At 43.0% G+C, this 21,726-nt stretch overlaps 1 protein-coding gene across 1 annotated transcript in view; it reads left to right on the plus strand.

Annotated features, from left to right (window-relative positions):
- Positions 1–21,726, plus strand: part of DGKI (diacylglycerol kinase iota) — a 309,526-nt gene that overhangs the window by 254,301 nt on the left and 33,499 nt on the right. Inside the window, exon 29 of the mRNA XM_053657112.1 lies at positions 15,155–15,180. Coding sequence (XP_053513087.1) covers positions 15,155–15,180 — 26 coding nt within the window. The remainder of the gene's footprint in view (positions 1–15,154; positions 15,181–21,726) is intronic.

Here is a 21,726-nt window from a genome sequence, read left to right on the forward strand (position 1 = left end):
ACCCACTGAGCCACACCAGTCAGGGCTCCAGTTCTCATATGTTGTGCTTTAAGCGAAACCCTCAAAACTGACTAAAGGAGATGCACTTCTCTTAGTATCTTTAGGTCCGAAGCCTGAAAGGGCTAAGGTCAAGGTGAGATGGGTAGAAATAGAACACGTTGCCACAGGGCTAAGACCCTGGCAGTAAACCACCCAGAGGCAGGTATTCAATCTAGAATCTGTGTCTAGGCAGGTATCTTTTACCTGACCAGCTAAGCACAGCTAATGCAGTCTTTATAATAGGCAGTCCATGTCTGTCTCTAACCAGAGATAATGTTACCAAAAAATTGATCTATAATGTGTCTGCTCTGACTTGTCATCTCATTGAGATTCTAAGGAACAGGCTGAGCCATTTACTCAACCATTCATTTATTAAGCAAATACATATTGAGCACCTTCTAGGTAGGAGCATACTGAAGATACAAAGCAGAATAAATCATCATTGTCCTCGAAGAACATACTTTCTAAAAGGCTCTTTGAGGCCCTTTACGTAAAGCATTTATTCTGGCTGCTACTGATCAGTGCAATGCCACGATAGGTATGTGCATAGAGTGTTCTGGAAGCAAGAGGAAACAGATACTATTTTCTCCAGATTTCACTTTCTTCAATTTTATTGTATTTCTTGGAAACATCTCTTCAGGTCTGATCATTAAGCATCAATGAATGGTATCACTTTTAAAACACTAAATCGAGGCTTTTGTTGTGTATTTTATTCAATTCATTTAAACTTTAAAAAAAAGATAAAACAATTCACCCACTTTTCCCATCCCTCGACCCCCGCCTCTGGCAGCCACCCACCTGTTCTCTGTATGTATGAGCTTGTTTTTTTTTTTACATGTAGGGCTTGACAGAAGTAGGTTTAGAGTTGATCATATGAAAAAAGACACACATGTTATAATTATTACAATAGCTTTACTAACTCAAGAACAATGGCACAGTGCACCTAGGTCCAATGTCCAGTCCTCGCATTGCCTGCCTTCACTATTTGCACGTCCCTGTAGTCTGCTTGCTGTACTCAAACACACTTTGGCACTGAGTTCTCACCTACATTTGCCTGCCCCTCTATATCAGATTCCACACGTAAGAGAGATGATAATGGTATTTATCTTTCTCTGTCTTTTTTTCTGACTTACTTAGCATAATGCCCTTGAAGTCAATTTATGTTGTTGCAGATGGCAAGCTTTAATTTTTTTATGACTAAGTAACATTCCTAAACACAAGTTCTTTATCTGAACATCCATCTGTGGAGCCTTAGGCTGTTTCTGTATCTTGGTTATTGTAAATCATCCTGCAGTGAACGTAGGGAAACAGATGTTTTTTGAATTAGTGCTTTTGGTTCCTTTAGGTAAATACTTAGAAGTAGGATTGCTGGATCACAGGGTAGTTCTATTTTTAATTTTTGGGGGGGAACCTTCACACCGTTTTCCATAGTGGCTGCACCAATTTACATTTTGCAAACAGTGTAGAAGGGCTCCCTTTTCTCCCCATTCTGAACAACTCTTGCAATTTCTTGTTTTGATAACAGCCGTTCTAGCAGATGTGAGATGATATCTCATTGTGGTTTTCGTGATTTTGTGGTTTGCATTTCCTTCATGATTAATGATGTAGAGCATCTTTTCATGTGCTTTGGCAACCTGTATGTTCTCTTTGGGAAAATGTTTATTCAAATCTGCCTGGTTTTTTTCTTTTTTTCAATGAGTTCTTTATATGAGTTCTTTATATATTTTGGCAACATCTTCCCCCACTTTGTAGGTTACCTTTCCATCTTATTGATGGTCCCCTTTGCTGCGAAGAAGCTTTTTGGTTTGATGTAGTCCCACTTTTTTTGCTTTTGCTTTTGGTGTCAGATTTGGAAAATCATTGTCCAGACCTATGTCAGGGAGTTTACGGGCCACAATTTCTTCTAGTAGTTTTATGGTTTCAGGTCTTACATTCAAATCTTTAATCCATTTTGAGTTAATTTTTGTGTATATTGTGAGATAGTAGCCTAGATTAATTGTTCTGAATGTGGCCATCCAATTTTCCCAGCACCATTTATTAAAAAGGCTGTCTTTTCCCCCTTGTATATTCTTGGGTCCTTTGTCGTAAGTTAATTGGCCATACCTGCATGGATTTATTTCTGGGCTGTCTATTATGACCCATTTATATATATATACCTATTCCAATTCAACATTGTTTTAATTACTATCGCTTTAAAAAATTATTGAATTGAATTCCTATAACTTTGTAATGTAGTTCAAAATCAGGAAGCAATGCCACCAGCTTTGTTCATCCGCCTTAGGATTGCATTGGCTTTTAAAAACTAATATATAGTTTAAAAAATAAATGTATGTATCTCAAAGTAATCTGACATAGGCAGTAGAACACAATGACTTTTGAAATGAAGGGGTACAAATTCACCTTTAGTACAGTATACAACACAATCAATAATACCATCAGCTACTGGCAGCTTTACAGTGTACAGCTCATTCAAGTGGCTGTACTATCCGATGATGAAGGATGTAGTTATGTACCAGGAAGATATAATATTCTTTGCACAGTTTAAGAAAAATACAAGAGCTATTTGTCCAAATAAAAAAGCGATTTGTCATTATGTACTTGGTTTTGCTTTGTCTTCTTTTTTTAAAGGCCACTGAAATATAAAAAATGATTTGCACATGATGGAGACATCCAAGACAATGTCTTCACAGGGCTGTGACAGTGCGGTTGACACTTAAGTCACCGTTGAGTCTGCAGATGATTTCGTGGCCTTACTTTGAAGAGCACAACAGTTTGAGACATGCTCAGGTGCACGTGGATGTGGGAGACATGAAGCAGTGGCCTTTTGCGGCTCTGATTGTGTTGAATACTATGAATTGAAAACTAAATGTAAAAATAAAAGCACTTAGTAGTAGGAAGCATTTGTGAAGATAGGGCTCCATATGATGTGTTACTTTTCAAGAATCTTTATATGACATTGTTAGCAAAAATCTGTTTTTAGCTTTGTGGGGTAGCCTCCTTTGCATTAACAGGAATTTGAAACATAGTCCAACACGCCCTGTGGTGGTGTAGAAATCAGACCCTACACTTACTTGTGTACACAGCACAACTCGGCACCAGCTAAAATGAATGTGAAGTTCATAGGATCTAACATCTTTTACCATAAGATGTGTTCTGGAGGCAACAGGAAATAGAATTCTCTGCCCCATCCACATTTGCATTTTTATATAAAAAGAAGGATCATTTAAAGGATTAATGAAAAAATGCTAGCCTAAAAAAGCCTTTTTTTAAGGGTTTCATACTTATCGTTTTTAACCTTTGCACAGAAGGAGGTAAGTTTCTGTATTTCATCATTATATAAACCAGAATGTACTTGAAATAATTGAGTGGACTCAATGATAGTTGAGTATCACTCCAGCTGATGTGTGCTTGAGAAAGTTCATAGAACTGGCAAGTCGTTTAGAGAAATCCAAATACCTAATAATACTTTAAACTGAAATATATATATATCCTTTTTAGTGTCATCTACAATTCAAAACCATCAAGAAGATAGTGCTGAAATTTTCCCCCTTTCAAAGCCTCAGAAGTTCTGGGCTGAGCACAGGAGCGATACAGCTTCATCTCCCTCTTCTCTTCTGCCACTTCCTTTGCCCAGCTTCTTCCTGGAACATTAGCTGTTGGCCTGCCTAGTAAAAAAGATAATTGCGCCTGTTGTCAAAGCTCCAGGTTCTCAACAGGAAGACAGACTCTTGAGCAGTGATCTGGGTTGTGGGAATATCCTTCCAACATTGCAGTCAGATAAGAGAGAGAAAATTAATCTCCTTAGTGGGGTGCGGACTTTGCTGGAAGATGTCTTAGAGATGAAGTTGGTGCTGTCAGGATAGAGACAGGCCTTTGCATCTGTTTCACGGAGATAATTGCATCCCGTTCCAACTTACCTTTGATTGGTGTAAATCTTGTTCTCCCCGGCTAATCGCTTGTGCTGGCAACGCTACTTTTTAGCTGATACGTGCCTTTCTTCTTCTCCTCCCTGCCTTACCTCAAGTTGTTACTCTCTCCTTTTAGCCAAGCACTTGATAATATTCTGTCTCTTTATGTGTGCAGCATATTTAATGAGAAACTTTCCTCTGTTCTTTTTATAATTGCTCCTCAAACAGTTATGTGTATTGGAGCTCTACATCTTTTTTCTTTCCCCCTAATATGGAGCTACATTTCCATTTTCAAGGTTAGTTATTGACAGAGCCAGGAAAGAATTCTTTATGCACCAGATCTTACTTTGACCAGCATTGGGGGGAGGGGGTGGAGACTTGCTGAGGTAAGCTAATAACAAGGCGTTCTAATACTAAACACCTACCCAATTTAAAATGACAAGCAATTCTGCCCTTCCACTTCTGACTGCCAAGTTTAGCCACTGATTACAACACGAGGCCATATTATTCCTCTTGAGCCTCTCTCTTTTCTCACTGGTGAAACCCGGTGGCCTCACCCACTCGCACTTGAGGAATATGTGAATAGGAAGAGGTAGCTCGGGTCTGTCTCCAGAGCCTGTGCCTTCCTGGGATGGACAGACTGCGGACTGCTCGTTCTGTGTCTGCAGTACTTCGCACCAAACCCCGACTGACCCACACTCAGTGGGGCCGGCCTGTCAGGGGAATGGCTGAAGAGTGGGTACTAGAGAAAAGGGGCTCAATAAACCAAAAGGGAAAGTCTATGTGTCGCGCCATCGATACCCCAGTGCTAATTCCAGGGCAGTTGTCACGAGACGCTATGAAGTGTCCTGCATTTTTGTTCGGCTGTGGGACCATCAATATACTTCATGCTGTAATAAGGATCTGCTCGATCCAGGGGATCCACATAGTTAAATCATGAAGGTGCACGGACTCCCTGACCAGAGACGCTGCTGTTTCCCCAGGCAGCGAGAGCGGACTCTGCTGGGAGGGTGAGGAAGCAGCATAGGTGCACCGTGGACACACGGTAGGGGGACACCCACAGGAGGGATCGGTCTGGAGGCCGCTGCAGCACCGTGCTGGCCTGTCTCTGGGTTATTTCAGTTATGTCAATAATGTTCAGTGTTCGAAGAGGTTTTAGAGGTTCAAAGTTCAAATGTCATGGGGAGAAAGAAACCACATGTCAGAACAGCAACTTCCGTGAGTTGCCTGTCAGGCAGGGAGCCGCAGAAAGGGCCTCTCCAGGGCTGAGTGGAGTCTCCTTTAAAAACACAGTGGACATACCTCCTTCCTACCCACAGCACTGGCCGCTCTAGGGCATTAAGCAAAGCTAGCAGAAAGGTGATGGCTTTGGTGACAAAACCATTTAAGCAGTGTTCTAACACTGGGAAAATTATAACTTCATCTTCCTGTCCATTCAGAACTTAGAGCAAGCACTGCCAAGCCTTAGAGGAAGGGCGATGTTTCTGTTGTTCTGCGGCCATGCTGGCAGTGTGGACTTGGGCACTCGGCCTGTTTTGTGTCCCCCGTGAGCAGCCATGTGCTGGTAGCAGGGTCACCATGCATTCTTTTTTGTGCGGTTGGTCCTCTCGTCCCTGAAGCAGTCCCTGGGTCTTCGTTAGGGGCCTGTTGGTGGAGTCTGACATTGCAGTCCCATTAGTTCGGCAGGCAGGGTGGACATACAGTCAGGTAAGCTACATGGGATCCGAGCGAACGCATTTCGGTGTCGATGGAGGCAACAGTAGTCCTACAAAATGAAGACGTGTCTCTTCTTGGGGGTCCAGCTTTTCTAAGCACTGGGGCTAAAATTTAGTCCAAAATGGTGAGAATCATCTCCCAGAGCATGCTGGGGACACGGCCATGCTGTCAGGAAGGGGGCATAGTTTCTGAAGACTCAAACGAGGGGTCTTTCCTTCCTTTTTAGAAGGGGACAAATATTCAAAATTAAGCCCACTGCCGTGTCATTCTGAGAGGTCTCACCCTGTGGAGTCCGTGTCCCTGGGGGCATATTCTCTGGACACACCACAGGGGCTTCCTCAGCAGGTTTCAGCAACAGGAGGGAAGCAGGGAGGCTGTCTCTCGATTGCTCAGATCCGATGCCTGTCAGGGTCTGAGCTAAATGTGTGTTTTCAACATTAGTGATCAGAGAAGAGAGGAGTAGCCACACTCTATCCTGACTGTGACTTCGGTGCATCTACCTGTGATATATTTCTGCAGTAAGTCCTCTCTCTTGACCGCTGGTCCTGGGGCTCACCTTTCCAAGGTGGCCTTTGTCCCCGCGCATCCTCCAAAGGTCACCTAGGAGTTAGCTCACTGCTGCCTAACACTTTCCCCTCCCCACCTCCACAGAGAAGGGGCAGAGGCCTCAGGGAACACAGGTGAGGACGGCCAGGAGGGCAAGGTGGTCCTAGTGGGGCCTGTGTCCTACCCTTCCTCTCCTCCTCCGGAGTCCAGCGCTCGCCACACTCAAAGGTCTGCTTCAGGGTTTCGAGGGCCTCCTGACAGCCCCCTCTCCTCTCTGACCACTTGCCTCAGACACAACCTATCAGTCCTGTGGCTTCTTTCTCAAACTCCCACCAGGACTCTTGTCTTTTTATTTTTGTTTATTTATTTTAGTGTATCTGCCTTTGATGAGTCATTTGAAAGTGGGCATGATAATTTTGAAATCCTTCCCAAGCTATTTGCCTGTGCATCTCAGGCTGTACGGCACTGACCAGTAATTGCTGGGTGTGCTCAGGTGTGAAGGGAGTGTCTTTGCTGCCATTCCAAGTGGGAGATGCAGGGGACGGGAATATAAAGCTTGTGGAACTTCCCTCAGGAACCTCTGCAGAGCCCCAAGCCCACAACACTAATGAAAGCGGACGTGACATAAACCTACGACATGAAGAGACGGCTTATTCAGAATGCAGGGAGGCAGAGCCACATTTTCCCTTCTCACTTTTCTGGTTCTTCTGCTCATCGCCGAGTATCGGAGCAACTACAGCCAGTACTGGCCTGCGGTTTTCTGCAGTACCCTGTGTGATTCATCTCCCTCCACGAGTCCCTTAGGGTCTCTTATATGTGGGATGAAACGTTCTAAATTCAGCATTGCTCACAACTCCTGGACAGCGCGGGGCAGCACGTAATTATTGCAACATCGAATTAAACAAGTGACTCTCAAAGCTAGAGTCTGTGGAGCTCATTTTCATTTTGTTCTCAATATCGCTGGGCTCTACTTGCATTAGTTTACCATTTTTTAATGAGATGATGAGATCTATTGTTTTGCTCTTGACGCCTTTCCTGGTTTTGATTGTTGATGCTAATATTTCTTGAAAGCTCTCCTGTCTCTAGGCAGAGAATTGGGGAGAGACAAACACTCTGGGTTCTGTTTCCCAGGCCAGTGTCTTGAGCATGAACTCCCTCTGCCAAGAAGTGGGTGAGGTGGGAGAGCGTGATATGAACTTCTGGAATGTACTGCAGTTACCTTCTGATGAGATGCCAAAGCAGCTTCCAACTGCACCAGTTTTTTTTTTTTCTTCTTTCTTTTCTTCCATATTCTGGAGCTGGATTCAGAACCTCTGACTCGATTTCATAAAAACAGTGAACTCTGGGTAAGCCCTCGCTCGGGTACCCTGGGCCCGCAGGCAGTTGGTACAGGTCCTGCATCTGATACGTGAGACGGCTTTTCCTATACCCCATATTTTTTGGACCATAAGATGCACCCAGGTTTTAGAGGAGGAAAATAGGGGAAATTTTTTTGAAGCAAAAAAAGTGGTAAAATATTGAATAACATAATATTTCATCAATGTAAATGTAAACTGAACTCAACAGCAGTATTAACAACCATTATTTCTCCCACATTTGGAGGGTGGGAGTGTGTCTTATAGTCCAAAAAATGTGGTAAGTTTCTTTCTTAACACTGAATATGGTGCTCACGTGATTTGCCTCCACGATCCAGAAGTTTATATTTTTTTTTATTGTTGTTCAAGCACAATTGTCTCCATTTCCCCCCTACCGCTCCCTCCAACCCCCAGCCACACCCCCTCCCACCCTCCACCCTACCCCACCTTAGCTTTGTCCATGTGTCCTTTATACATGTTCCTTGACAAATTTAAGGGAAAAAAATCCACACTCACAAACTCCAGAAGGATCGTGTCTTAGCAGACACTGTGGGCCTGGGCTCCAGGGTCGCCAGAACAAAGCCCGCAGGTTCATGTTTTTTTTTTTTTTTAACTACTTTAAAAAGTAGTTCAATTACAGTTATCTGCATTGTCTCCCCACCACTCCCCCTCCCCACCCCTACCGCCAGCCGGACCCACCTCCCTCCCTTGCTTCCATCCTCCCCCCTGTTTTTGTCCATGTGTCCTTTATAGTGGTTCCTGAAAACCCTTCTCCCACTGGCTATTGTTAGATTGTTCTTAATTTCACAGCTTAGTTTTTTTTAAAAGGCCGTTCCCTACTGGCTGAGCAGATTTCAAAATAACGTGCCTTTGCTATTTTTTTGTTCCCATTTTAGATAATAGGCAGGCAGTTATATTGGAAATACTGATTTCTAATGTGAAGTATCACATTCTTTATATTTGTGTGACTGTACTGTGTCTAATATACAAATTTTTCCATGTCTTCTTCAAAATGCTAAAGTGTTTTCCAGCAGTGTACATATTTTAGGTAATAAAAAGTGTGATGTTAAGTTCTCATATTGAATGAACTCATTAAACATTAGTTCCTTCAAAGCCATCTCTTTTTTTAATCTATTTTTTCCCAGGTTTACTGCCCATTTTTGCTCGTTTCTGCACATCTCTTTACCCACAGAATTCAAACTCCTTTCTCCTCATTCTGTTGCAGTTCTTAAGGATGAACAGTAGATGGCAGTAAAATTTCAAGCTCAAAGGGCATTTAGGGGCTTTCTCAGCAAACTAAGGAATTTGTCTGGAAGAAATTGAATTGTACAAACCAGTGGCAAAACAGAGGTATTTTCAAAACACCAAATACAACTTGATGCAGGAACTTATTTAAAACACAAAAATTTCGGGTATATCTCATGGGGAGATTATCAAGAAATATATTTGGGTAGGAGAGTCTTAAAAAATCTTATGAGAACTTATGAGAACGAAGAGAATTAGTGGAATTTGCATCCAGTGAAGGAATCACAAGTGAACTTTAGTATCTGAGTTCTGGGACATATTTCCCTACCTCCACACAAATGCCCATCTCTCTCCTTCCTTGGGTTTTGCTCTTTCTACACCCTCCCTGCCATTGGTGGTGAATGTTACCTTTGAGGTTGCCTGGCAGTCCCTGAATGGGTTTGTGGCCACTTGACTAGAGAATGTGTTTGTCTTTCTCTCCTCTCAATGCCACTTTGTGTGGCTGCTGTCACTTTCATCTTGCTCGTTCTTGTTCTTGCCTGCCCTGTCTTTTACTGTATGCGCTTTGTGTATTGTCTTAATAGCAATATTCATAATTAGTGGGGGGGGACAAAGAGAGGATTGTGGAGTTGATGGGGATTCTCAGTGCTAAGGGGTTTGGGTTCTATCTTCCTAGTTAGAGATGCTTTGAGGATAGAGAAATGGTGGTAAAGATGTCAGGTGTCGCCTAGACATGTGATCTCGCTGTATCTTGTGGGAGCCCTCAAAATGATGTCCTTGGTTGGATACGGCAGACCTCCAGGCAGTGAAGATCCTTGGGGGTAACTCAAGGGAGAAAAGCTACTGTCGAGAGAGGGTCACCTACAGCCAGGCTTGCAAGTCCCATTCAATTGTTGTTGGGCTTCCTCGACTTCAGTGAAAATTCTTTGTCCATCGACAGGAAATAAGCTGAATGTGTGTGGCATCATCTCTTCAAGGTAAAACAGAAGAACGATAAAGAGAGTGTTTCCGCCGCAGTGGTGTGGACTCAAAACGGGCCTGGAAGGGGCGCCCAGCTGGGAAAGCAGTTTCCTTTGGGCCGTTTCTCAGGAGTTTGTCAACAGAGAACCAGCAGTAATGGTTCAGGCAGGAGACAGAATCCAACCAGGGCAGTTTTACCCAGGTCCAAATATTCCTGCTGGGAGACTGTTTTACAGAGAGATTGGATCCCACCAATATATGAGGAAGGTGGACAAGATAAGCCCAGAGATCTTTCAGGGCCGTGGTCAGGAGAGGGAGGAAGAAAAGGAAAATCGCAAGAGAGAGAGGGGGGCAAAAACATTTCGAGTTGATGTAAACCTAGAGACCAGAGGCTTTTCTTTCTCTGCCTGAGGAGGAAGGATGAGCGCCCTGTGCTGGTAGGAGTCAGTGCTTCTGCTGTGGTCCTCACAGTGGGCGGACGAAGAGGACGGGCAGGCCTAGGGAGAAAATTAATACAAGAGAGAGTGGCTCTCAGTGTGCGTGTTCCTTTGTTCCCCAGTGGGGACCTCACAGCCAAGGAGCAGTTCGTTTGTGGTGTGCCAAGCCAGGGGAGAGAGAGCACAGCCTCTCGCTGTTAGGAGAGCATTCCTCCTTTGTTTTCCCCATAATTCCATGGAGGTAGCCAGGAAGCAGAGGGGCCCCAGCTGCTCCAGCCAGGCCTGTGAGTTGGCGTGACTGGATCTGCCCCCCACCCATCCCCAGCTTTAGGGCAACACTCCACTGCTGAGTGTTTTCAGAACACGGAGCTCTGTTCTTGTGCCAGTTCAGACGCGGAGCTTAACCTGTCCTGTGGGTTTGTTCTAAGCTCACCTCCGTGTGACTCCATTCCTTGGCCAGCTCCCCTCAAAGTGATGGTTTACACATGCTCAGTGGTGAGAATATGTGTTGGAGACGCTGGGAAGGGACCTTCCCTTGTGGGTGGTTCTCTCCAGATACTAATAGACCCATGTAGATGGGTCCCCAGTGTCCCCTAAGTTATCCTTCGTCTTAGGAAAGGTTATCTAAGATGAACAGCCTGCTGACCTCCTGTCTCTTCCCAAGGAAAGAAATGATGGAGACATGCCAAGGAGGGCCAAATAGGAAAAATACAGATGCTATTGAATGAAAGCCGAGGAATGGAAACAGAAGGAAAAAATTATTTAGAGGCTAAAAAAAGTGTAGAGTCAAGAGAGCATTATTCAAATTAAAAGATATTGTGTTAGGATGAGCTTGTAGGTTCAGAGAGTGTCATCCAGCTGGCCAAGAAATGCATGCCCCTGAAACGTATTACAGAGCATTATGGCACATCGTAAAGGCTGAACTCATCACGATGCTCACCTTCTCAGCCCCAGGTCCGTTGATTAAAAACAATAAAACATCGCCAGAAGTGCAATGCTTCTAAAAGAGTATTTTGCCTTCATAAATATAACACTCTTTCGCTCTTCTGTGTTACTACTTTGCTGGTAGAAACCTGGGCATCTACTTCAATGTCCTTAAGCTTTGTCATTGGTCTACTCGAAAGATTAAAAGGTTTGAAGGGCCACCTGCTGCTGGAAGGCAACCTAAGTGACTATCTTCAAGTGTCTCAGAGTTGCCTCGTGTTTTAAGTAATGACCAGTCTGTGCAACACAGAAGCCATTGGCCAATGTATGGTTTATGTCTCACTCCCTCAGATTCCAGGTATCTTTGTACATTCATCTCATAAAATGATTCATTCCAAGATGTTATAAGCATGTTTAGGTGGATCATTTCATGTTTTCAGACTTTTCCATGGAAACATCCCTATTCCAGAAGAGAGCAAACACCCTGCTGGGAACCATGGAGACATTGCCTGAAGCTGTCTGCTTTATCCACAGAATTTGATTGCTTTATTTTAAGAATTCAAGCAACTTTTGCTGCTAGCTTCAATATAAAAATAATCTTATAATTTTACCAGTTAAATTATATAATTTCCCAAGTAAAAATAGCGTGCCGTTTTCCTGGAGCCTCCCTCATTTTCAAGTTCCTATGTACACCCTGGTTTGAGAAGCGTTACATTCCTTTAAAAGGAGAGAAAAGCATGACTATTCTACCAAGCAGAGTTACATTTGGAAACAGACTTCTACCAGCAAAATCTTGGAGTCAAAATATATAGAAAAATAAATTAAAGGGAACAAAAGCAAAACACTTCCACAAAGCTCGAATGGATGAATGAACCAGTGGATCATTTCTTAATCTATTTTCCGTCGTTATTCGTCTCCTCTTCATCTTCTTCCCCGGTGCAGCAATGACACAGGGGGAAACGTTCGCAAGCTTTCTCTGCAGCTGACTAGTTGAAAGAACGCAGGCAGACCTGTGTTCATTCCCTGCTGTAGGTTCTTCTTTACGTTTTTGTTCACCGAGGGCTTCCATCCTTTATTCCTTCACCCTTATCTTCCCTCATCCCCTTTTTGCAGTTCTTTTTCACGGAAATCTGTTAGCAGTGTTTCCCAGCTCCATGCTGTATCTTTTCAGTATGTCCCCAGCCTGCATTTGCTGGCACATGCTTGTCCTGCTTCCTTCTTTGGGCACTTTTGCTGGTTCCTTGTCATCTGTTATTCCTGTGTGCATCGAAGGGTTCTGTTTGGAACCACTAGATTGGGGTGAAATGGCCCTGCCTCTTATGTCTCCAGTCCTGTCTTTACTCTTACATGTTAGCAACACTGAGTTTTGTGTGGATCTGGTAACAGATTATGAAATTGCACACCTGCCCTCCTTTTCCTACGTCTGTTCCTTCTACCCAGTGTGCTCGTCCTTTCTTACTTGCCTGCTGAGCTTCTAATTATCCAGCAAGGCCCAGCTCAGATGGTTCTCATTTCCTGAGGCCTTCTTTCCCCCTTTGGGGACATGATTGGTTTTGCTTCACTAGTTTGTACGTGTTTTGGTCATTACATTTCTTTGCTTAATTGTAATCATTTGTTTACATATGTTTTCTTCTTCATTAGATTATTAATTCCTTGAAACTGCTATCTTGTTCACCTTTGTATCTTTATCACTTGACACAGGGCCTGGAACTTAATAGGGTCTCAACTAATAATTATCACTTGGGCTTAAATCTACACAAACTGAAAGAGTCAAGCCTGAATAAAGATTAGTCAGATTTAATAAGATGGAAAAAAACCCCTGCAGGGTTTGAGTTTTTGTTTATGTTGTGTGACTGTACTTAACCTAAATAAAATGCAAATTAAAACATAAGACATACCCCCCTTAAAAAGGCAAAATAAATATAAATATTGTATAGACTGTAATAAAAGACTGGTGATCAGGAAAGACGTGAGGAAGACCACTTTAGATCCTGGAGCTCTCCGAACGCTCGCCCCAGCTTAGCGGATGCTGTTGCCCAGATGAAGTGGACGGGGAGGAGGAGTTCGCAGTCTGGGAAGAACCACGATTCTCCAGGAGCAGAGGGAACCACAGACCCTGAGCTTCTCTGCATTCCTTACTTGTCAGCTGGAGGAAGATTATCTGCTCCTGGGATTCAACGGCTCTGTTTTAAAAAAAGAAATAACTACTCCTGTTGCTGATTTCACAATATTTCTTCCCTCCAGAGCTCAGCTCTGAAAACCATTTCATGCCCATTTCCAGGCATGCTGTCTCCGCTACACATGTCTCAGCTGTATAATTTAGTGAGTTGTTACAGTGAAAGGTGAAATACTGGGTGAGGATTGAGATACTCCATATGGCTCGGAGCTCCACAAATCCAGGCATGTGGGAGACGTTCGGCACAGAAACCCAACATGACTAACCCTTAGAAAACACTCTGAAATCGATAGTCTCTCCCCACCGCCTGGACGTCCCGGGCAGTGCATTCCTGTGGGACTTGCACGGGGCCATCTGGAATTTCTCAGACTTAACATCAGTCCTTCACTTTTGCAGAAAGGCAACAAAAACACCGCTGCCCCAGCTCTCCGCCTGAGATGTTGAGTCGTTCATTTTCACAAGTTTTTCTTTGTTCCTGTAGTTCTCTGAGAAATTAATTGCAAACAATCTGAGACATGGTTTTGCTCACTCCACATCAGAAAACACCAGGCGTGAAGACCTTTCCTTGTTACTAACTCTTTTTTTTTATGCCCTGGGAAGCTCAGGCCATTATTTCATCTTATTTCAATATGTGTTTTTCCTTAGACTCACCTTTCAATCGGATTTCATCTCTATTCAACACCCTCTGCTTTATTTTTCCCTAATCATGAAACAGATGGTGGGTACCTCTGTTGCCAGGTGCATTGGGTGTCTTTGGGCTCTGAGAGTGGCTGCATTGTCACCAACCTGGAGGTTCAGGCTCATTCCATAAACATTTCCCTCCCAGCTTGCATAAGAGCTGGCAAACATGGCTTGAAGGGCATTTGAAGGTGACATGCCGACTTTTCAAGGAGCCTTAGAATGTGTCCAAGTCTGAACACCGGTGTGGAGGTGCTCAAATTAATTCAACAAATTTCACTCAGGGCCCACTGTGTTTTAAATAAGACCTGGTCCTGGTTCTCAAGGAGCTGACAACCATGTTGGGGAGGCCAGTCCATGTACCGTACAGAACAGGGGTCTCCGAGAAGAGGATAGAGTGGATCTGCCTGGGTGGCCAAGAGAGAGCTCTCAAGCTGCTGACCATGTGGGGATAACATAGGGCGACACTAGGTTCCTTCTCACTGTCCCCTGGGTCCACCCCCCAGACACCAGTTTTCTCCCTACCAAAGCGTGGGAGCTTCTGCCAGTTTCCCACACAAAAGTTTCCTGGGAGGGACCTGCAGTGGAAACAATTACACGCTTTTCTGCTGATGATGCTCCTGTGTCTTTGTACCTTGCCGTTCACTCATATAATGGACAAAAATATTGCTGGTCAGTAGATAAAGTAAAGCAGTGTCAAGCATCCAGAGATAGCTAAAAATTTCCTTCAACCACTGTGCATCCACTCAACTTGGTCATCAGTAGTAACCTCTGGGGACCTGGACTTGGGCACTGAGTGACACTGACATCACAGGCTGTCACCTACTCTCACATACCTATGAGTTCTGTGTGTGTGTGTGTGTGTGAGAAATCCAGACTTCACTAAGTTCATGAGGCCCTGTGACACCATGCAGTAGACATTTTAGTGACATCTGTCCTTCTACCCATCCAGGTAAGCTTTGGGAGTTATTGATTGGAATAACTTGATGGGAATTATTGACTAGAATATGCAATCCAACCAACACATTAATGACCCTGTCTTCTCTGTTGAATTCCTGTTTAACTGAACTTTGGGCTATAATTTATATAACCTTATTCTTGATCATTGTTATACTCATAATTGTCAGTGTCATTTACAAAAGATTTATCATGCTTATTGTCTCATTTTAGGTCACCGGTCTCTTCGGAAGATCACGGTAAGAATCTGTCTTTTACTAATTCAGGGTTAAAGGTTAAGCTCTGGCCCTTGTACTTCACTGTAAGAGGGAAGAATTACTTTTCAAAATGTCTCTAAGATTTCTGCCTTTTATTTTTTAGTGTGAAATGTCCAGTACTTTTAAAAACTTAATCCATCCTAGCCCACTTTGATAGCTTGTAGTTCTTTGAATATGTCACAACCATTTTGGTTGACAAACATTTTGTGCCTTTGGGCTAGCCATATAACTTCTCTGAATTACAGATGTTTTTAAAACGGGGTTTTGTGGTAGATATTCCTAAACACCCCTTCCAGTTTGGATGTTGGGGTTTGCACAGGGGGCTACGAGTCTGAAATGAAACTAATTGGTAAGTGGCATGAATTGCTGTCCAGCTGAGGTGAGTCTTTAAGAAACGACCATTTTATTCAAGGGGTAGGATGTATGGTTTTATCACATCTCACTTTTGGAGTTGTTCATTTATTCTGTCAGCATGCAAAACCGTTAAGGGTCTGCAGTGAGTCGCTTATGTCAGGCAATTGTGTCACACCAGCATGGAGCTTTCGGGGTCTAGTGGGGGACATGGAATGACCTGTGATTGATCTTATAAAAGCAGGAAAAAACAGGACTTGAAGAGGACAGCTAGCCTTCTCCTTGTGCAGCCCCTAATTTAGCTAAGGGTGCCATTCTCCATTTGGCCAGCCACGTAAGAACTACAGAAGCTGTTTTCGGCTTCCCTCTTCATCCCCTCTTTTCTGCCTGGTCATTCTGCTTTTTGGAGTTCTCGTATCTCTTTTCTATCATCATTGCTTTGGTTTAGGCTCTCTCCCTGTCTTTCCTGGATTTTTAAAGTTGTTTATTACTTGGTATTTGTACCTCCAGATTTCTACCTGTTCCCTGTTTACCTAGGTACCACCGAACAGATTGTTCTGTAATAAAAAACCTTTGTCCATTACCTGTAGGATGAAATATCATCAGAAGACCAATAATTGCATCCAGCTTTCCAATGTCGTATTTTAACACGGACTCCAAAGTTCTAAATGATGGAATCTTTGTCTTCCTCTACTGCATCTTTGGGCATCCCTTCCCTTGCATCCGTGCTCTGTATCTAACCATGCAGAACCATGTCTGACCTCTGGACCTCACCGTGTTCATCACGTCTGCCTGCTTTTCTCCCTCCTGTTCCTTTGGGTAGGAAGGTGCTTGTCCTTTTTGCCGCATACACAACACACCTGCTGCCTGTGACCTGGTGAATCCTCTCCTCCAGGAGGGCTTCCTGACCCCCCTTCTCTGCACATCGAATACTCCCCTTCCTTCTAGAATTTAGCACATACATTTGATGCTTGATTTACCTGTGTCCCCTGTGAGACTGTGAGAGCAATATCATTCCTAACCAGTAGCAAACATTAAAAAGAGGTTTATTCAATGAATGTGTGAAGGAGAGAGTGGGGGAAGTTTGGGGCAGGCCTGTGCTTCTGTCAGATAAAACTTCTGCCAATACTGGAATGACGTTCTGTCATGTTCTGTGAAGAATCAGGGGGGAAATTACATCCAGGCCCAAGCAAGTCGGAATTAGGTAGCTAGCCGACCACCTAGTGATGACCTAGATTGTATGCTGTTCTGCGTATCGATGTTGAAATGACTAGATTTTTATTGTAAAGTTAAAGGACCTTGGGCTTCCAGGTTCAAATGATGAACTAGAAGTTAGTGTTTGGTTTGTATTTTGAACTAAAGTTCCCCTTAATGACCCTTGTTTGCTTTTGCCTTCCAATTAGTAAGAACTCATCCCCTAGTTCAGAGAGCGGGGGAGGGGAGACTTCTGAACTGCAGTTCTGTAGTCTGCTAGGAATTCTTAAGGCCAAGAGCTGTCACTGAGCATGCGCTACTGTCCTGGGAAGTTCGGAAAGGTCACTGCCACCAGAAAGACTTGCTTGGTATTAACAGTGCTACTTCAGAATGGATTATTTTAAGAACTGGTATATATGATTAAAAACCACTGTCCAAATTAAAAAGCATTTCTATTTTCCTGGCTTCAAAAAATTATTACATGTTCATGCCCTTCGGTTTGATTCTGCCACTTTCTTAAACTGTTCAAATATGTAATGTAACATTATAATACTAATTTATCTAATCTTAAGAAAATTTTTTAGTCTTTCAGCCCACGTATCCTTAAAAAATACTCGTATCCCTTTATCACCAATATTTTTACTAGTACTTAAAATGTGTTATTCAACTAATTTTATTGATCACATATGACCACATACATCAAAAATATATGATCACATATTTTTGTGATCATATTTTCTGTAGTTAGCACAAAACCTCTTGAATATCTTATCATCAAGCTTATATTTGTCCAGAATGACGGCACTGCAAAATACTTGTAAGAGTGTTGAGAGATGGCATTTCTGTTTTCTCAAATTTATGGGTGGGAGAATCGTGGCACACAGGGCAAAGGGTTGTGAGCTTAAAATATAAAGTCCAATTTCTCTGGACTTTCTTTTTTATTTGCTTTCCACCTATGATCATACTTCTCTTTCTCATAACTGGTCACTTGTGCTATTTCCAAAACAGACTTCACCCTTGAGAAAATCTAATTTTCCAGAATTCAATACCAGGCTGGCTTCTCAACTCCCACATATTACCTTTTCATAGAAAATATGCTTGAATATCGTGGCTTCGCCATTTACTCTCTCTGAGTTGGTCTCCTTGTCTGTATATCAGGACCATCCATATCCACTCTGCCCACACCATGGGGTTGTTGTGAGTTCAGATGGGAACTCACCTGGGAAATCACTTTCCAGCTGGTTAACAAGCAGCCCAAACATAGTGCCATTGCTGTCCCAGCATGGAAGAGTGTTTTCTAGTGATGCTTGCTTAGCATCGGTACTGCCTTTGAGAAGATGTGCTGGAGAGGGGTGGGGGAGGAGGTGCGGGGGAGGGGGTTGTACTGGTGGCAGAAAACGTTTTCCTTCAACGTTATTATTAAATATTAAATTTCCATTGGGAGACTTTTTCCATCTGGGTGAAGAGGAGTGAAAATGGTTAAGTTAGCTTGTATAAACTTCAAATAAAGGTTCGGTTTATGATTAGATACGCAATTGTGGAGTTGATGATACAGCCATAAATGAAATGGAAATGTTTCTATTTATATACTAGAAGCTCAGAGTCATTAAAAATAAAGGGTAAGATTTATCGAATGCTTATTATGTGCAGACACTGTGCTAAAGTGCTTCACCTACATTATTTTCTCATTTCATCTTTCCCAATAACGCTGAAGAGGAGGTATTACTCTCTAGCTAGGGACACAAGGTCAGCTTTCTGGAATCACTTGCTTACGATCACACAGCTAGAAAGTGGTAGAATTCATTTTCAAATCCAGCATAGTTCCAACACTCACTCATTTACCCACATGTCCCCAGAAAACCAAAGAAATGGCCAGCAGTAAATTGAGTTGATAGAATTATAGAGGAAAAAAAATCCTTTCTCTCTAACCAGAGTTTATTTACTACAGTGTCAGTCATTTCTTTTTAATGACAAAACAAAACAGAACAAACACAATCATTAGTCCCTCCTGCTGAGAAAGATGTGTCCCCATAGGAAAAAAAAAAAAACCTGCGTCACATTCTCTCCTAATTAGTTAACTGATTGAAACCTGCCATGCTCGGTCCCTGGGGCAGCGTTAAATTTTAATGTTACATCTGGAAGCGGAGCCTACTCCTTGATCGAGGATAGGCGTGGTGGAGATGGACTGCCCTGTCCTTTGAGTTTCCTGTGCGTGGCGTGCCTAGCACTTCATTGTTCTGATCACTCCTGAAGCCACTCCTGTGCCCGGCTGCTCCGCCTGCTCCCAGCTCTCAGATGCTGTTCTGTAGTCAGAGCCTCCTTATTTCCCGGGCTTCCCAGGATGCCTCTGTGCTGCTCCCGCCTGTCCCTTGTGCTGCCCAAGGGTCATTTCAGCTCCTGTCTGCTCACTTACAAGATTAAAGGCACTGGTGACTCACTGGAAAGGAAGCACCAACAACCCGATTCCTCCTGGGGTGTCTGAGGTGACATCTGTCTCGTGCCCTGTATCCTGGCCCTCTTGGCCACAGTGGCTCTCACGTTATGTGGCAGCTTTTTTTGTTGCTGTAGTAGCACAGAGGATGAGGAAGGGAGGAAGGGGGAGATGGAGATAAGGTTGGAGCAGCCACAGTCACCAGTGTAGGCGCCCGAGGATGAGTCCACGGTCAAGCAGGAGCCAGTTTACTTTTCGACAGGTCACACAGGGACATCCACGGTGGTGGGGCCCAGAGCTCCTTGAAGTGCCAGTAGCTGCCCCTTGGCTCAGACACCGTAGGGTCATTCTTCCCCTTTACTCTAAATATATATTAGATATAATTTTATTATAAAAAATATTCATAAAAATATAAAAATTTATCAGCTACACTTAAATGACCGATAGGAACTTCTGTGGATACAGGCTAACTGTATACATGTGTACAGTTTTGATTATTTTGAACTTTTATAAATTGAATTTTATTGCAGAATCTCCATCTGTGATTTGCTTCTTTTGTTCAGAATAACATTTCTGTGATTCATCCTTATGAACATTCTTTCTCCTAACTCTTCCTGGTGTCCTTACACCAGAATTTCTCCAGGGTTTGAACCTAGGATGGCATCATTTAGTGGCACATTATACAATCGTTTAACTGATCACATAAACATTTCTATGATACCTTCTGAAATTAATATTATTTCCAAGAATTGATTTTTGAGAAACTAAGAGTGGATTAATGGTTTGGATCCTCATATTTTAGCAAAATAATTTCAACTACTCCTTTAAGATGATGTGACATAATATGTTCTTATATGTACTAAAAAGTAAAAAAAAAAAAAAGGCATTGTTTACTAAAGATGAGTACCTAAGATAGGTGTCCTAAGGTAAGCCTCTGCTGAGGTTTAGAGAGCTTAAATAAATTCTGTAGTCCCACCAAGATGTTGCCTCCTTAACCAACTACTCTAAGTGTTTTCCATATATTTAATCTTCACAACAACCCCAGTACTACTAGTATTTCCATTTTACAAATGGGGAAACTAAGGCACAGACCTAGTACATGACTTTTCCAAGGCCCATGAGTCGCTGGTAAGGCCTGGAGTGAGGGTCAGATACGGGCACCCCTAGATCCAGACCCCACTCTGAGCTGCTCCTCGAGCTGTTTCCCAGTGGCAGTGCTGAGACTTGGGCTCATGTCACAGGGCGTTATCTTTGTTGAGTGGAGACCTCATAATTACTGGGTGGGAACTGGTTATTAAAGATGAGGGTTGTTTTTTTTTTTTTTTTTGGTATCAGTGAGCAGTACCTTTGACACAGAAGAATCTAAACATATGTTCTTGATCCACTTCTCTTAGTCCCGTATTTCTTTAATCAAAACCAGGCATCTAATTTCTTTTTTTTTAATATCTTCACCATTTTTGGTAAAGATTTTATTTATTAATTTTTAGAGAGAAGGGAAGGGAGGGAGAAAGAGAGGGAGAGAAACATCAATGTGTGGTTGCCTCTCATATATGTCCCTCACTGGGGACCTGGCCTACAACCCAGGCATGTGCCCTGACTAGGAATTGAGCCAACGACCCTTTGCTTCACAGGCCCGTGCTCAATCCACTGAACTACACCAGCCAGGGCAGGGGTCTAATTTCTTATCAATAGCACTTGATCTCAAAAAAGTGGGATTCTTGGCCCTGACCCAGTACCTCAGTCGGTTAGAGTGTTGTCCCATATGCCAAGGTTGTGGGTTCTATCCACGGTCAGGGCACATACAAGAATCAACCAATGATACATAAATAAATGGAACAACATATTGATGTCTCTCTCTCCCTGTCTCTGTCTCTCTCTCCTCTCTCTCAAAAAATCAATAAATTTAAAAAAAAAGAATCCTTGAATGTTAACTATTTCCTCAAGAAAAAAATCACAGTAGGAAAACAATTATGATCAGAATAATAGAGTCGATTAAGGAGGTTAAATGCTTTTATCCTTTATTTTCTGTAAGATAGTAATTAGCAAAGTGTGTTGAGTAAACTTGGCTGCTGACACAAATGGAAACATCTGCAGAGCTTCAGCCGCCTTGCTAGGAAGTGCTTTTCACATCAGTCATCACGACGTGCCTCTTTGCCTGACCTTGGGCTAGCCAATGCAAAGTTGCTCGAGAGCTCTTTTTTTTATTTTTTATTTTGGCCCCATATTCAGTTTCCCGACTAGGGAGTCCCACATTGGCTTTTTAATTAGATTCCAACGTTGTGGTGCTCATTTTTGAGGCTCTTCTCACCCTGGTGTAGCTCATGTTGCTTTAGTGAGTTAGTTCTACTCCCTGCCTGCAGGCTCCTCTCCAAATCCCATCTCCCTTGCATTCACTCGGCCATATGGTTTATATCAACTCCTACCATCTCTCTGGCAGACCACCTTCATTGTCCTCCATTCAAATCCCTCCTCAGTGCCCATTAATTCCTGTGTCTTGGAACTACCTCCATAGCTTCGAAGGACAAACGATGAATTTTCCTAACAACTCAAAT

The sequence above is a fragment of the Artibeus jamaicensis genome, unplaced genomic scaffold (genome assembly GCF_021234435.1).
Source record: "Artibeus jamaicensis isolate MK-2021 breed Jamaican fruit bat unplaced genomic scaffold, CSHL_Jam_final scaffold_3307, whole genome shotgun sequence".
NCBI classification, from domain to species: domain Eukaryota; kingdom Metazoa; phylum Chordata; class Mammalia; order Chiroptera; family Phyllostomidae; genus Artibeus; species Artibeus jamaicensis.